Raw genomic sequence first — 16,767 nt, 5'->3', positions numbered from 1 at the left:
AGACCGCACCCATCACAGATTTAACAAAGGGCTTGTCGCGCACGGAGCGAGGGACGTATGACCACTCAACGACTGTCGCAGACCTTCATAGATCCTACGCTGCTGTCGCTGAAAAGTGGAGACAGACAGTTGAGAGGAACCTTTGAGATGCACTCCAGTACACCAGTGAATTGTTTTTGTATAGTGTTCAAATTGTGAATCCAAATGTGAAGCATGAGCTACCCCAGTAGTTCCTTAGGACCTTAATAAAGTTTGCTAACTGACTGACTGATGAGCTACCCCATGCGTTTGAAACCTATGAGCCGATTTTTAAGTTAGTGTTTCTTGAAACTAATGACATGAGCCAGCTGATGAGCGATTTCTCGAACTATCACAGCTATGAAATCAGTAACATTGTTGAACCCTGGTCGTTTTGGAGACTTCACACTGTCCAGTGGCCAGTGCTTCCTCGCTGCAAGCTGAATCTTCTGGCTCTCCCTGTTTCTAGCGCGAACGTTGAAAGGGCATTTTCAAAACTGAGAATCATCAATCGAAAATAGCGCGCTTCCATCAGTGACAGTAACCTCGTAAAGTATGCTTGCGTCTATTACAACAAGCTTTAAGGTTGTAATACGCACAAACGTAGGTGTTTTGTATTCAAGTATTTGTGCTTGTGTGTATATGTGCTAATGCGTTCAAACCTTCCAGACAACTAAAATACAGTGGAACCTCGATGATACGAATCTCACAGGGTCACGAAAAATATTCGTATTAGCCAAAATTCGTATCATCGAAACACAATTAAAACTAGCTAAATTAAAGAGTCAGAGGTGAACTCACTCAGGCACACGCACGTAAAAAGCATTTACAGTATAGATCACTTATAACGTAACCGTTTATAGTGAAGAACTGGCTACAATGCGGCCTTTTCCGACTCCCGTTTACCCTCCCATAAAACTCCATGTATACGCATACCGCTTACAGTGCAGCCGCGTGAGACGAAATACCGATTATAATGCGGCTTCCGCGGTAAAATCTCGCTGACAAGGGCGGTAGCGAGCACGCTTCTTAACGAGGTGCGCCCACCGATGGGAGAGGAGATCAACGAGGGCGATGCGGAGGAGGAGCATGAGACGTGGAGCATGAGTCCAAGGGCGATAAAATTGTCGCCGCGCGCCGTATGTGCCAGTAAAAGCGCGCGGGGGATGCGCGCCTTCACGGAGAGCGAACGCAAAGCGGAGAGAAAACGCGACTTCCGTGGCGCGAAAGGCTGTGGGGGTAAGAGAGGGAGGGGGAGGGGGGCGTGGCGACCCTGTACTACGGCAATCTCCCACACGAAAGGCGCAAAGCGGGAAGGTAGTGCAAGAGGGAGGGAGTGGGGGCGGTTTTTACTCTGCCAACAAATGCGTTCTTGTACTTTGCGCCTGTGCCGGCTGTCGGTGTTGTCGCGTGCACCGTATCTTGAAAGCGATCTCCATACGGCTCTGACCTTTGTATGCGCCGTGCTTACGCCGCTCAGTTTCCGTTGAAGCGATAGACCGCACGAGCCTTCGCTTGCTGCGGCGGCTGCACGTGGGAAAGAGCAAAGAGACAAAAGGAAAAGCACAAAAGCAACAAAAGCGCCGCTTCAAACTCTTCGCGCCCAGTCGCGGTTTTCGCGCTGTCCGGCGACGCGTTCGCACCTCCGCATCAAAAGAGAAAGGGAAAACGCGCGTAACTGCTCGCTGTTCTCTTTCGCGGCTGTCGGTGGGGCGGCGTTTATTTGTATCAACCGACGCGGGTCGAAAATCTATTCGTAACAACTGTTCTCTAGCACGTTGCAAAGTAATGGGGCTCGGCCGGGACCTCAGAAAAATTCGTATCATCCAGAAATTCGTATTAGCCGTGATCGTATCATCGAGATTCCACTGTACGCTTCGTGTGTTCTGATGTTTTCGTGTTCAGATATCATTTCATCTAAGATTTTGGAGTATTGAGAATAATGCAAAATTAAACTCCGAATATCAGAGAATTGGTGATTTACGAGAAATAAACTCCGAAAACACGGAGCCCTAATTATAATCAATAATTGTTTTAACCGGGTTGCATGAAAAAAGCAGAGAGGACAAACATTCAAACATCTTAATTAGACGAAAAGAAGTACAGTCGAACCCACTAATGGCACTACTGGGTTTAACATTACTCAGATGTAACCACGGAGTAAGATAAACAGGAGCGCCGACTCCGCCGCCGCGCAACGCATTCGCTCGGGACAAACCGTGCAACGCAAATTATACATCGCGTAGCGCCATCTGTCGAGGCGCGTGGAAAACACTCAACAGCTTGCTTCCATGTGCGCACGCGCTGAGTGGCGGAGACCGGCGGCGACGGCGGCGCAGAACGGGCAGCGCGGCACCCGCAGAGCGTGTCGTCTGCTACAAACGTGGACCCTCGGCCGTCTCAATTTGACAGCAATCAAACACAAAAAATATATGCGCACAAATAATAAAAGCGCAAATAAACACGCGGTAGCGCTTTTATGCATGCATACGGAACATATTAAGAAGTCTTTAGAGGAAACAGACGATAAATGATGCTGTACAAAAAGACACAACAGAAGTACTTGTTTTTCACTCCTCTACGTCTGCGCGGAAGCGAAGGTGCGAAATTTTCGTCTTCTTCGCTTTGTTTACCATGTCTGCAGTATGTTTATTCATGCCGGACGGAACAAGGTATTTTGATACTTGTGTGTGAAGAGACTGAGCAACAGGACAGTGTTTTGTTCCCGGCTGTAAATCTGATTATGGCAAAGGACGCGAGAAGTTTTCGCTCTTCGCTTCGCCATCTGATCTTCAACTACTGCACCAGTGGCGTCAAAAAAATTCCTGAAAGTAAGCAAGCGCTTAAAGCAATGGACAAAATATGTGCGCGACACTTCGAGAAGCAGCTTATTTTTGATAGTTACTTCAGCAAAGACGTCCTACTAGATGTAAAGAAAGTGCCTCGACTTCGAAGCGGAGCCGTTCCTTCAAATTGTTTAGGGAAGCCTGGCGTAGCTCAATGTTGCTGAATGCCAGGAGGAACCAGAAGACGCCAATGCGGAAGGACGGGAGGAGCTCAATTTAAATTTCTCTACGACTACACACAGTGCAGGTGCCTTTTCTTGTCCAGAGACATGCCGTAATGTAGAGAGAGAGAAAGGGAAAGAAAGACAAGGAGGTTAGCCAGTGTAAATACCGGCTGGCTACCGTGTAAATTCTCAGCCTTGCCTTCGAGATGATTCCCCCAGTTATGCAGACACATAATCAGAGCTTCTCTTGTGAAATAATGAGCAGGAAACACTGGCAGGAATTCCTAATTATTATGCTTAATGAGAATGTGGCGATTCTGCTCGCAAGAGAACTGGGCGACACGAAAAGCACCGCGAGAAACAAAGAAGCAAGCGAAGCATCTTGGCACTTGATGCGTGCTCAGATAAAAAAGAGTGATAAACGTCAGCTTTTCCGTAAAAACTTATTTTCGTTGTCGTCTGTCATTGCTTGAGACCACCCGAACTGCCGTTATATCGCCTTACCATTTGCTATAGCTTTTCTTTCCGTCTTAGTTTCCATAATTTGTTTATTTTCTGTTCCTGTGCCTTGTAAAGTTCCATGTAGGCCACCTGACAAATGCCCTGCATTTGGCCTGTATAAAATAAATTAAATAAAATGATACATTACTTGTTTCTCCTGCTAACGTTACTCCTGTGAACCGCAAGAGCTATCAGGGCGTGCGCGGAGCAGACAAGCAGGTGCCGCGAGAGAGCCCCCGCGCCTTTGCTCCTCTTCGCTGCAGAGTTTTCTTCATTCGTAGCGCCGTCTGGCGAACACACTGTGAAGCAGGAGCCGGCGTTCCTGCCTTATCTTACTCCGTGGATGTAACAATGGGCGGCTGCTGCACTATGAACCTTTCTTGAGTGCTCTATGGTAAAATTAACAGCTTACTACAATGTTCCCATGCCACATTATTGGCTATAAGAAATAAATCTGGCTACTGGGTGTGTCAGCAAAAAGAAAAGGAATGCGAAATCCAGGAAAAGAAAGAAAATGCAAGCCGCTACGCCATGCCCGCCTTTGTGCCGCGCACGGCATGCCTTCATCGGCCCTCTACCATCTCCCTTCCAGCCCTCTGAGGTCGGTGAGACGGTGGAAGGGAAACGAGATAGGGGCGCATGAGGCCGGCAACGCAATGTGATGCGACGAAGGCGGGCCGTGTAGAGTGAACAGCACAAAGGCAGGTGTGGCAAAGGGGTTCATGCTTTCTTTTTGTTTTTGTTCTTTCAGAGGATTTTGCGTTGTTTTTGCTTTTCGGCGCACAACACACTCAGTAGCCAGATTTAACTGTTATAACCAATAACATGTCATGGGAGCATTGTAGTAAGGCAGTTTATTTTATTATAGAACACATACAAAAGTTGGCGGTGCATCGGCTGTTCCTTGTTATAATCCCGATATATTGTTAAACCTGGTGGTATCGTTACAAATTGGTTCGATTGTACCTACTTTTCACACTATTACTGTTTGCACGTGATGAACTTTGGACTGTGGTTTTTTAGGGGCGAAGCACCTTAGGGCCGAGCCTTGTCCCTCGTAGTCCGTAGCTTTGTTGGCATGGAGACCGCTAATGTATACTATATATATATATATATATATATATATATGTATAGAATATGTACGCCAAGCTCCGGCTTCCGGAAGCCAGAACTGGAAGCCGGCTTCCGCTTCCGGCTCCGCTTCCGTTTCCGCTTCCGGAAGCTAGCTCCTGGTTTCCGGAGAACACTCCCTGGCGTTTTGCCCGAATGATCCCCCCGTGCTTCGCCCTACTCATCATCATTCACTTCGTGGATATGCGGTGTTTTTTTTTAATGCAATCTTTAAGCTGTTACCATTACCATTTGTTGTTCACTTAATGTCATACTTTGTGTCATAATGTAATTGCCAGTTACGAAACAGCCTGCCCCCGTTTTGGATGTAATTGGCAATTGGGGCTGCGATGCTAACTGCACGCTAAGTTAGTTTAGGCACCTCAGTTTAGACAGGTAAAACGACACAATATGACATCAAAAAATGAATTACTATGTACATGTAATGACAATGCACAAAAAATTGCGCTCATTCTAACCAGATTGATGCTGTAACTGGGTAACGCTCCATGAGGTTCTAGCAACATTTATATCCATAATAAATAAATATTTAAATAAAATTTTAATGAAATTACATTATGGGGTTTTACATGCCAATACCATGTTATGATTAAGCGGCACACCATGGTGGGGGACTACAGATTAATTCGACCATCTGGGGTTCTTAAATGTACACCAAATGCACGGTACACAGGTGTTTTTGCCTCGTCTGAATGCGACCGCCCCGGCTGGATTTGAACCTGCGCCCTCGAGCTCAGCAGTGCAATGCCACAGCCACTGAGTTACCACGGCGAGTAATATTCAAATAAATAACTAAAACAATTTTATGGGATGATAGAAAACTAAAAAAAAAAAAAATCCAGGCAGTCAATCTATGAATGAAGTGCTAGAAATTGATTGCGTTAAAATTTTTATCGCATGCCCGGCCATTCAGTAAACAATTGCACAGTCAGTACATTTTTACTTTGAGCCTGAGTGCACTATTATTATTATTCATTAGCCAGATCCTTGTCCTACTTTGAGTTTCCCTTGATCATAGCATGGCATTGAACTGTGTTCACAACTCGGTAACTCAAAGTAACAGCATAATAAAAAATAAAAAAACTGGAATCTTTCTGCGCACCCAGGAGAGTCTTCGGTGAACAAAGGCCCAGCTGCACCACAGGATTACTGACGATAGACCTGTATATACCACTGTTGGTGTCAAGGCCAACTTGCAAGTCCACAGGCTTAGGTCGGCGGTCCCCTAGTAGCCACTCACACTGCACAGTGACAGAAAGAAAAAGATGTAGATGCCACTGCATTAAATCCTCTTACAACTGAAAAAAAAAAAAAAAATGCATGAAATCAAGTTGACTGAATGTTTCAAACATGTACATTAACCATACTGACCACTCACTCCCTCTGTTGACAGTCAATAAAATAATAAATAATAAATAATAAAGTTAACCTATTGTCTTGAGGCAGCATATTCTGACCAAGATGTCAAATGCTCTTAGATTCTAAGCATCTTTCACATGAATTGCCCATGGACTAAACTCAATAATGCTGCGATCACCTTATATTGCAATTTATATTATGCATTGCTGTAACACTGCAATTAAAGAGACACTAAAGACAGTTTTATATACTTTATTTACTTCAAAAAATTTCAATATAGATTCCCAATATTACGTTTTCGCAAGTTTTAAGCTCATCTAAATGCATGTTTCTCAAGAAACGGGGGTTGTATAAAGCATGTTTGTACCTACTATGCTCCCGATGACATAATTATATAAGGCAATTGTGAGCGAGGTGTTGGTGATGATTACAATAGGTGCTACCAGAGTCACTCAATGCTTTTGACTTGGCTAATCATTGTTACTCTGGGTCAGCTACTAGCATCTGCCAAAATGAAGGCGCACCAGACAATGCCTGCATGCAAAGTAGTTGGCGCATGGCACTTTCATTGAGTGAAGTCTCTCCTGAGTGCAGTTTCTAATGGCCCCTCAGACTATTTTGGTATGGTGTATATGAATGCAGCTGTCCCTGCACACGCCTCCACAACAGAGCTTGCTACATGGTTTTAAATTCACCTTTCTGACATGGTGTTAAGGCAACATTAAGGATGCAGATTGTACACTACAGGAGATCCCACTGAAGGGAGTCCAGGGCGATGTAGCGATTCCTTTCACTCAATTCTATTGCTTTCTGATCATCCACCACTCACAGCCAGCCAATGCTAGTGATAACATAGGCGAGGCGTGACTCGAACCACTGACAAAGCACGAAAAGGAAAAGGATTGGAATAGAATCATTGTACTATTATCCAGGTCCAGGTTAAGTTTCGCATGCGGCCATTGATCAGACTGGTGCCACAACTTCTTTGTAGTTGCATTATGTTGAAGCCATTGCAAATATTGCCTAAGTGCACTTTCTATGAAAATGCAATTTTGGAAAACTCACCAAAAATGTGAAGTCATCAACCAATCACATGCGTGTGTGTACTACCGACTCGTGGCTTACAGCAGTTCATGCCAGTGGCAATGGATTCATCAACCGCCTCCTCCCTTAGTGTGCTTTATCAATAAATTATAGCTATGGACCCCAGGAGAAAAGTACTAGGGATCTATACGGTGAATTCACACCTATGATTTACCTTCACTTCAGTGCCTCTTTTAGGGGCCATCTTCTTTTTAAAAAGCTTTATCTATATCTATAAATTGGTGAAGCCTGCATTCCTTATATATTGTGATGTGCTGAATTCGAACGTGTACTCAAGTTCAATGTACAAAAGGTAGTTTTGAAGGTGCGCAAAATTTCTTGTTCTTAGTTTGATGGTGGCTTAGCTACACAACCATAAGTAAAATGAAGAATACTGGTGTACTGGATATGGAAGTATTGGATTTGGAATACACAGTACGTGCAATACAGCAAAAAAAGAAAGATTTGGAACACTTAGGATCAATGTTATAGGCCAACAGACCATCCTATTTAACTCTACAATAGTCCATCTTTTTAAGAAAATGAGAATTACACTGGTATCTGTAGCAGAACCTCAGCTAGAGCTCCTCTAAAATAAAGAAATCATCAAACTTGGGCTTGTGAGAAGCTAAACTTCTCTGGGCAAGTTTCTCGTGAATATGTAAAAATAATCACATTAGCATTATCATACATTGTTTAGAGTGTGCTATAGGGCAAAAATGAACATCTTTCATCTAAACTGGGAAAAAACTTGAAGCGTGCCACACCATTAATCATAAAATACATTTATGCACATAAGACTAATGCATTTTTTAAAGTTCTGAAAATTATTTGATGTAGTAGCCTTATTGCATTTGTCATGAATTTACCTTCCTAAGAGAAGCTATAGCTATTAGAAAAAAAGAAAAGCAAGACAGGCGATACACTCCACCAGGTTTGCAACACCTTCAATGTAGCCCTAAGAAACATGCTTCAGAACACCTTTGCGGGTGGAAAAAAAAGTAAAATGACCTAAAATCCATTGAAATATTTACACATTCCAAAAATGAACTGAGGTACATTCGTGTCGCATGTCATGGCCCAATGCGCATTCCTGTTACATGAACAGCAACCAGTGCCATAGCAGACGTCAATATGCCTAACAACACTATCACTTAGAAGCAGAAGTGTGTGGCATGTGTGGGAAACCTCGGGTCCCATGACCGCCGCACGCGCGGCGAACGTCGCATCGGGCGTATGCGTGCCAGGGGAGAGGGGAAGCTTTCCTTTCGCGGGCGGTGCACGGGAATCCCAAGCGCTATCAGCGCCACCGGGCGTGTCACTAGAGATCCCTCTGACGTCGCCCTGGTCTCTTCGGTCATCAGCAAGCGGTGATAGCGGAAGGCTCTACCGCCGCTCCCGTTTTTCCGCACGTGGTTAGTCAACTGCGTTCTTGCCACGGCGATGTTCTTGTGATAGCAGAAGGCTCCGCCGCTGCTCCCGTTTTTCCGCACGTGGTTAGTCAACCGCGTTCTTGCCACGGCGATGTTCTTGCCACGACCGTCCGTCCGTGCCCTGGAACGGTGGCAGCTGTGGCCTCTCCCCCTCACACTCTCTCAGCAATCATGTGATGGCACAGCGGCGCATAGAAACAGTTGCGCCGCCACAGCTATGGCCTCTCCCCCTTACACTCTCTCAGCAATCACGTGATGGCACAGCGGCGGCGTCCGACCGTCCGTGCCCTGGAACGGTGCCAGCTGTGGCCTGGAGAAGTGTGTGCAGTCAGGCTGTCGACTGAGCTCTTTGTAGTCTGTGTGTACTTGGCCCGAAACCTCGGACAAGAAGCAGCCATTGCCTTTGTGTATCGCATCCTACCAAGAAGCGTCAGGCATCGGCCGATGGTCATTGATGGGGATTCCAACCAGGACGCTAGGAACAGACATGCATTTGTCAGTGGTCTACAAAGTTCACTAGCGTTGCAGTTGGTCACACCGACGACAAAAAAAAAAAAGAAGATATGGCATAGTCAGTCGAATGGCCACAGGCTTTCGCTGAACACACTTTGGAATTTACAAAGTGTCCTTCAATTTTCCCCAGTTAGTAAGTCTATTATTAAGTAAGTAGTAAGTCTTTAGTCGTTAGTAAGTCTTTAATATAGTAAGTGTATTATTCTCTTTGAGGGAACCCTCAGCGATGTCAACTATAGCTAGCTGGCCTGCTCGAAGTGTTAGTTGCAGTCATAATAAATGCTGTCCGAGTGTACACGTGGTTGTCGTCTATTGTTTCCTCGACATTGTACCCGACCGCGGTTGATGCGCAGGCGTGAGCCAACCGCGGGGCTCAGTGTGCCGAGGCAGAGCGCCGTTGGCATCCACCCCATATCCCGACATTTGGTGTTCCCAACGTGGGGGCAAGCTCTTGGAAAACGGGACGACAATTGGTTCGCTGCGAGGAAGGCTCTGTCCAGACCAGCGTTAGGCCTCACCCAAAAGCGTGATTGCTAGCTAGACTGGGCGTGTGCTTTGTCGAGTGCGAGTTAACGTTGCGCCAGTGTCGCCGAACTCGTGTAGATGCTGAGATTTGCAGCGAGTTTTCTCCTAAGAGTATGCCCGAAGCGAGTGAGTGCAGCAGCCGACGCCGTGGTCGATTTTCCCTGTACATATCTAAATAGCCTCCTTTCTGTATCTTTGGCTCTGGGAGCCAGGCGCTGGAAACACTGGCTCGGACGTCAGCGGGACGCAGTTCCATGAGTCTGCTCGGAAGCTGCGTGTTGAGCAGCGAGCGGGGACCACTTAGCTAGGCCTGCATCTCCTCACGGCGGCTCATTGGAACCCTTTATTCTAAGTGTTTGTGGAGTGCATTTCAGTGACTTTGCAGAACGAGTGAAGCCGCCTGGACTTGCTATTGCTGCCATCGTCCACGTCCATGCCTGCTGGTTCGGCCTGAAATTGCAGCGGAGGCTCCTCCCTGTTCTCGGTCCAACGCAGCAGCATATGGCAGCCACGATGAGGGAGGCCCACCATCATGTACTCCCACGAGGATGCGTCGGTGTGAGGTTGATCGTGCCGGCGCGCACGCCGCTTCGCTGAAGTCCTGACTCACTGTTCCCGGGTGGACATTGCGATGCGGACCTTGAGTGCAAGCTGTCTTCAGCCCCCGTCATCGTCAACCACTGTGACAGCTGCCATATCTGGACGGCCGCCACACAGGACGGTGCTGCCTATCGACGTGGATTCTGCCATTCCTGCTGGAGTTTACCATCGCATCTGCACGGACACTTCGTCAACGTCGTCCTTCCAGCGATTTCTCCGCCGTAGGGGAACATTTAAGGGTGGAGGGATGTGGGGATCCTCAGGTCCCATGACCGCCACACGCGCAGCGAACGTTGCGTCGGGCGCATGCGAGCCAGTGAGGGTGGGGAGAGGGTAAACTTTCCTTTTGCGGGAGCGCACGGGAATCGCAAGCGCTATCAGCGCCACCGGGTGGGTCACGTGAGATCCCTTTGACATCGCCCAAATGGCCTGGGTCTCTTTGGTGACCAGCAAGTGGCGATAGCGGAAGGCTCCGCCGCTGCTTCCGTTTTCCCGCACGTGGTTAGTCAACCGAGTTTCTTGCCGCGGCAATCGCCGCAGCCGCCCGTATTCCCCAGTTATTAAGTTGGAAGCCCTTCTTTACTTAGTGTATTATACTCTTCCGAGGGAACCCTCAGCGATGTCAACTATAGCTAGCTGGCCTGCTTGAAGTGTTAGTTGCAGTCATAATAAATGCTCTCCGAGTGTACAAGTGGTTGTCGTCTATTGTTTTCTCGAGCTTGTACCGGACCGCGGTTGATGGGCAGGCATGCACCCACCGCGGGGTTCGGGGTGCCGAGGCAGAGGGTCGTTGGTATCCCCTCCCTTATTCCGACACATGGTAAACCACGACACTTGTGCACACAGAGAAAACACGGGGAATGCGGGAGATGGAAATTCAAGATGATGAGCAACACGAGAACAAGGTGAGAGCAGGAGCCAACATTTCGACAAGTGGACTTGTCTTTTTCAAGGTGACATATGCTCTCCTCGGCACAGTATATATAGGGACGGTTCTTCTCAAGGGGAGAGGAGGTAAGGCGGGTGGGCGAGGTAATGAGTGAAGGTGTGGCAGCGGCGAAGGTGTAGATTTAAAAAGAAAGATAATGCGCAACTGATCGTCGGTGGAGAAATTTGAGGCAGCGCTGTGTGTTAGCCAGTTGACGTGTCATAGTAGGTTCCTCTTTTCAGTGGAAGGGGGTTGCACGACAGGGAGAGGGGGGAGGGGGGTATGTTGCACAGTATCTATGGAGGCAATTTCAAGTGTCCAGGTGATATATGTGCGGCACAAGAGATTAACAAAATTGTTAATCTACAGGGCCAGCTAGAACGCCCTATAAACAGCTGAAATTAATTTACAAGCTCTCGCTATAAGCAAGGGAATAAATATTTTGAGCTGGAACCTTGACCAGGCATTGTTGAATCCCTGTGTGAGCTGGTGTGGACACTGAAGACTGCGTTGCAAAATTATAAATATAAAGTACGTTAAATAGGTGGGTGCACACAGGAGCAGAGGCGGAGAGATCACGTGAGCAGTGTGTGTTGAAGGAATGAAATAATGTCCAGCATAGAGTTTTCCTACAAGAACTACTAGATGGAAATGTGGCACCAGTGTCAATGGGAGCTGTAAGCACGGTGGTTTAGCCAGCATGGGAATGATGGTTAGTACGAGGGACGTTCCGAAAGTAAGTTTCATTGTTTTTTTTTTAAAGACAACATGGTACACTAGAGGTGACAAACAATATCCATAAGAATCCACGCCCGTTGGTGGTCCAAAGACAGAAGGAGTGTCAGCGGAGGAGGAATGACGCACGCGCAGAGCGCTGAAGAAGAGAGAGTAGTAGCAGACCAGTGTGCCCGAAGTTATTCGAGTACAAATCAGGATGGCAGACAGACGTGTGCTCACAATGTAGTCATCAATGAAAGTGTGTCCGTTATCCATGAATGCCTACAGATCGTGTATGGTGAATAGGTCATGTTTCGTCAAATCGTTGGCCGCTGGTGTTGCATGTTCAGTGAAGGAAGGCAGAGTGTGGAGGATGAAGGTCGAAGTGGGCTTCTCTCTACATACATGAATGAAAACAACATTAGTAGAGTACAGGACAAGCCGCACGCTCAGGACGTCACCTCCAAAACAATGCTGAGGTTAAAAAAAAAATTATGGGGTTTTACGTGCCAAAACCAGTTCTGATTATGAGGCACGCCGTAGTGGGGGACTCCGGAAATTTGGACCACCTGGGGTTCTTTAACGTGCACCTAAATCTAAGTACACGGGTGTTTTCGCATTTCGCCCCCATCGAAATGCGGCCGCCGTGGCCGGGATTCGATCCCGCGACCTCGTGCTCAGCAGCCTAACACCATAGCCACTGAGCAACCACGGCGGGTAATGCTGAGGTTGAGCAGGCTGTGCGACAATTCCTTGCATCCCAGGGCACAGAGTTTTACCAGAGTGGTTTCTTCAAACTGATTGCATGCTACGACAAATGTCTCAATGTCGGTGGTGACTATGTGGAAAAATAGTGCAAGGTGTATAGTTCATGATGCCATGGTGTAATGTTTTTTGGCAATAAAGTTTCCGTGTAAAAATAATGATGAAACTTACTTTCAGAAATGTCCCTCATACATGAATTTGCCTAAACTGCATCCTTCTAGCTTGAAATCGCTTTGCAACTTTGAGAATAGATGATTTCCAACAAAAAAATTTAGTTATAAATGCAACAATTTACAGTGATTATGCATCTTCGCAGAACCATATTGCTTTCTGGATTAAGAAAAACAGGACTACGTCGAAATTTAGACTAATAAAGGCAGACAAAGCGTAGCAAATAAAGCCACAAGAACATCTGGAGTCACAATCATGAAGGTCGTGCAAATCCATGAGCTAGCCATCATTCCAATGGTGGCCAAACGATCACAGCTGCAGATCCCTCTGGTAATATTAGTAGGAAATTCTATGGTGTCCAGAGGGCATAGCGCATTATGAAGGCATGATTCTTTTTGGTGGGAAAGATAGACAGCTTCACTGGTCGTCGATAAATAATTTAGCTAAGCTGATGCATAGGTCTGCTAAAATTTTCATTTCCCTCTTTTTTTTTTTTTTCTGGCACATATCATCCTACATCACAACCAGTATTTCAACCCTAACTAGGCCAAGTTCAGTTGGCAAGGTGATTTATTGCCCCCTTGGTCAACTCTAACAAGCAGAGCTTGAACTAGTCAAGCTTCACCACACACACGAAAGGAACAAAAATACCTGGGATAGTGCATATAAAGCCTAGCTTTAGAGAAATGAGCATAGAGCTGGGCCAGTTGGTAAATGTTAATCTTTACAAACAGCCCGAAACAGACAAGGACAGTCGAAGAAACAAAGGGATAGCACTGGCTTTGAATATGAAATTCAGTGCTATCCTGTGCACTCACCTGTTCTGGCTGTTTGCAAAAGATAAAGCAGACTGTTTTAATCTGAGAGAACTATTCCTGTTGGAAAAACTAGAAATGCCGATAGACATACCTGTCTTCAGAAATGTGCCGCAGAACTTTGGTGACATAAAACAAATTCCTTGGCAATTGGCATCAAAGGATGAAAATGTTACTTTACCAACCTTACAGAAATACTTGGTGTCTTGTTCACTGGCACATTGCGCACACCATAACAGTATGTTACTTAATATCAGTTTTTTAAATATGCTGCAGCCGATACGAAAGATTTACATGTGAAGGGGAGCTTGTTATTTTCATTTACAACTTTCAGATGCTGGTTGATTCAAACAATTCAAATACATGAACTGAATTATTAATACACAGTATATTGACAATGCATGCCAGGTACTCTTGGGAGGGCACCAGACGCATGCGTACTGTGTGGGCAGCAAGTCCCTATTGTCTACTCTTTCTATTTTGCCTCTATTTCACAGGGCTGATGGAGATGGGTGCTTAGGCAGTCACTGTTAGATATACAGTAAAACCTAGTTATATAAAGAAGTTGATGAGGAAGCCAGAATTACTGTATTTACTCGCATAATGAACGCACTTTTATTCCTGAAAAATATGCACAAAGTTCGGGGGTGCGTTCATTATGCGAGGTAAAATTTGAGCAATTTTTCTTTGAGGCCACCTTTAAAAATGTTACAGTTTCGCCCAAAAGGCAAACCATCGATTGTGATAGCAACTGTGTAGACAGCTACACGAAGTAAGGGTAATAGTCTTATCAGCCGTATAAACTTGCAAACATTCGCTAACTATGTAAATTAACAAGCATGGTGTCAGAGCACACACAGGCAAACATGAACACATCACACTCAATGACTGCGGACCCTTGCGGTCAAAACGTTGGCATGAGGAAGCGCGGCTTCAATGCAAACTGAGCGGCGCGAACAGAGCACGCACAAAGGTATAAGCTGCCGTCGCAATGCTAGACGCAGATCGCTTTCAAGATAAGGCACCCGCGGCCGTGCAATGCGCATTCTGTGCGTGTTGCGGTGCAGCCCTTGCAGATTGGACTGCTGCAACAATTGCCACATCTGCTTGCATAGCGTTCACGCATGCTTTCAATGCAAGAAAAACGCATTCCATTCAGTGCCCCTCGATGCAATACTATGACAATGTGTGCTTCTAGCACATAAACCAATGATGCAATTAAGCTCTGCTACCAATCCACTTTGCAAATGCGTCCGTGTTGCAGCATTTCGCCATTATGAAGATGTTGAAGTTAGAACTGTGATCCACAAATTGACAGAAACATTATGTAAATGAAGCAGAAAAGCGAACTCTTCTCCGAACAGTTAGCTTTGCTGGCTGCACTTCAACTCGCCCTCAGTTTCTGTTCTCGAACAAGCGCGGATGACCCTTGTCATGCCGCTTGCTTTGTCAATCAAAGCAGTTGTTTCTTGACCCTTCTTTGGGAGATTGCTTTAAAGGGGCCCTGAACCACTTTTTATTGAAATGGAGAAAGGCATTTGAAGTGAAAATAGGCCATTTCAGAAATCCTTTGCCCAAAAAGTACTTCAATGTGTTCAGCAGAAGCGGAGTTATTGGCAATCAAACACTACCTCCGCTGTGATCCCTTTCCTTCTTCAATACCTTGCACTGCAAAGGCTACGGCGGAGTGAGGCGTGGCAACAACGCTCTGCATTTTCAATGTCACGGTGGCGTGCATCTCAAATTTCATTTTGGATGTGAACTATGATGCCACGACTTCCGATTTTGGTTCCTACGACGCACTAAACACAAGCCAAACGCGGTTCTCCTCAGCGAGCTGCAGTGCGCTTGGCCAGTGGACTCGTTGTGGCACCCCGCGGCAGCCGCGGTATCTACGCTGCATAGCCGAGCGCAGCTACCAATAGCAGCTGCGTATGGGAATCCACTTTATTACGAAATAAAGCATCCAGAAGAAAGTGAGGAGCAGGCTTCTATTTGAAAAGAGAGCGTTTAAAAGAAAGGTGACTTCACACTCCGCTTGCGAGTTTCACACACTGCGTACAGCAGCAAAACTTGGCTGAGATGTTCACAGCAGTGTATGCTACCCGCAGGCTATGTTATTTCATCAAGCCTGAGGGGTGGATCAGCGCCCCTTTAATCCTACCACTATGAAGACCACTAATAAAAACGTAAGAATTGATAGCGCAAGTTACGGCATCATATGAGATATTGTAGTTCTGCATGCGTTTAAAAACATTTTCAGCCATGTCTGTATGTACACATTTTTATTTTGATGCTGTTTTGTCTACTTAAAGTAGTGAATGCTGTATAGATGAAGTTCTGCGCAAACGCGATGGAAAGTATATGCGCAGTAGCTCACTTCAATGGTAATCAGTGCCAATGGGGCTGAAAGCTCGCTTTTTTAACCAAACATGCAGTGGGTGTTTGTGTTCAATACGTTACAGACAAAAGGTTAGAGAAGAATGTAGGTAAAGCACACAAGAATTGGATTTTAGAAATGCTGAAATCAAAAATCATGTGGCAGAAACTTGGAACAGGCAGTCCATAGTTAATATTACAAATACAGAAATGACTGCAAGTTGGCCGTTTCGCTAGCGTTGTGGTAAAATTTCCGATTGCTGCGCTGGATACCTGGGTTGGACACTGATTCACTAATTCTTTTTTCTTTCGTTACTTTTCTTGTCCGCGGCAGTTTGCCTGACGTTGCGAAAATCTTTACCACTTAGATTTGACAAGGCACGGTGACAGGAAATAGCCCGTCCTCACTACTGCTGAACAGCCACACACATTGGACCATCAGGTCACACGTTGAAATTAAGTTTATCACGCCGCTCTTACATGCGTTACACAGCACATGTAAAAACAGCAGAAAGAACGTAGTATTCAAACAGTGCTATAAATGTATTAATATGTATACTCGTACACATTCCACTCACACGCATGACCTGATGGTGCAATAGATCATGCTGTTGAGTGGCAGTGAGGGTGCAAGGATTGCTGTCATTTGCCATTATCAGATGCAAATGGCGAAAAGGTGAAGAGAAGAAGTAAGAAAAAAAAAATCAAATGCAGGACCGCAACATGACAATCAGAGGCACTACCTCTACACCACAGCTGCAGGTTACCGGAACGAATTTTCAGAACCACTGCCTTAAAGCTGTCCGAACCGTTTCCACA

At 45.9% G+C, this 16,767-nt stretch overlaps 1 protein-coding gene across 3 annotated transcripts in view; it reads right to left on the bottom strand.

The window, feature by feature from the left end:
• The window catches only part of LOC119436663 (ubiquitin-associated domain-containing protein 1-like), a 61,731-nt gene that overhangs the window by 26,839 nt on the left and 18,125 nt on the right, over positions 1-16,767 (bottom strand). For all 3 annotated transcript variants that reach the window (XM_049659583.1, XM_049659588.1, XM_049659587.1), the window contains exon 9: positions 5,763-5,901. In XM_049659583.1, the coding sequence (XP_049515540.1) occupies positions 5,763-5,901 (139 nt within the window). The remainder of the gene's footprint in view (positions 1-5,762; positions 5,902-16,767) is intronic.

This window comes from Dermacentor silvarum, chromosome 1 (genome assembly GCF_013339745.2).
Source record: "Dermacentor silvarum isolate Dsil-2018 chromosome 1, BIME_Dsil_1.4, whole genome shotgun sequence".
Lineage (NCBI taxonomy): Eukaryota > Metazoa > Arthropoda > Arachnida > Ixodida > Ixodidae > Dermacentor > Dermacentor silvarum.
Note: the sequence above shows the minus strand (reverse complement) of the source record. Positions and strands in the feature narration are given on the sequence as shown.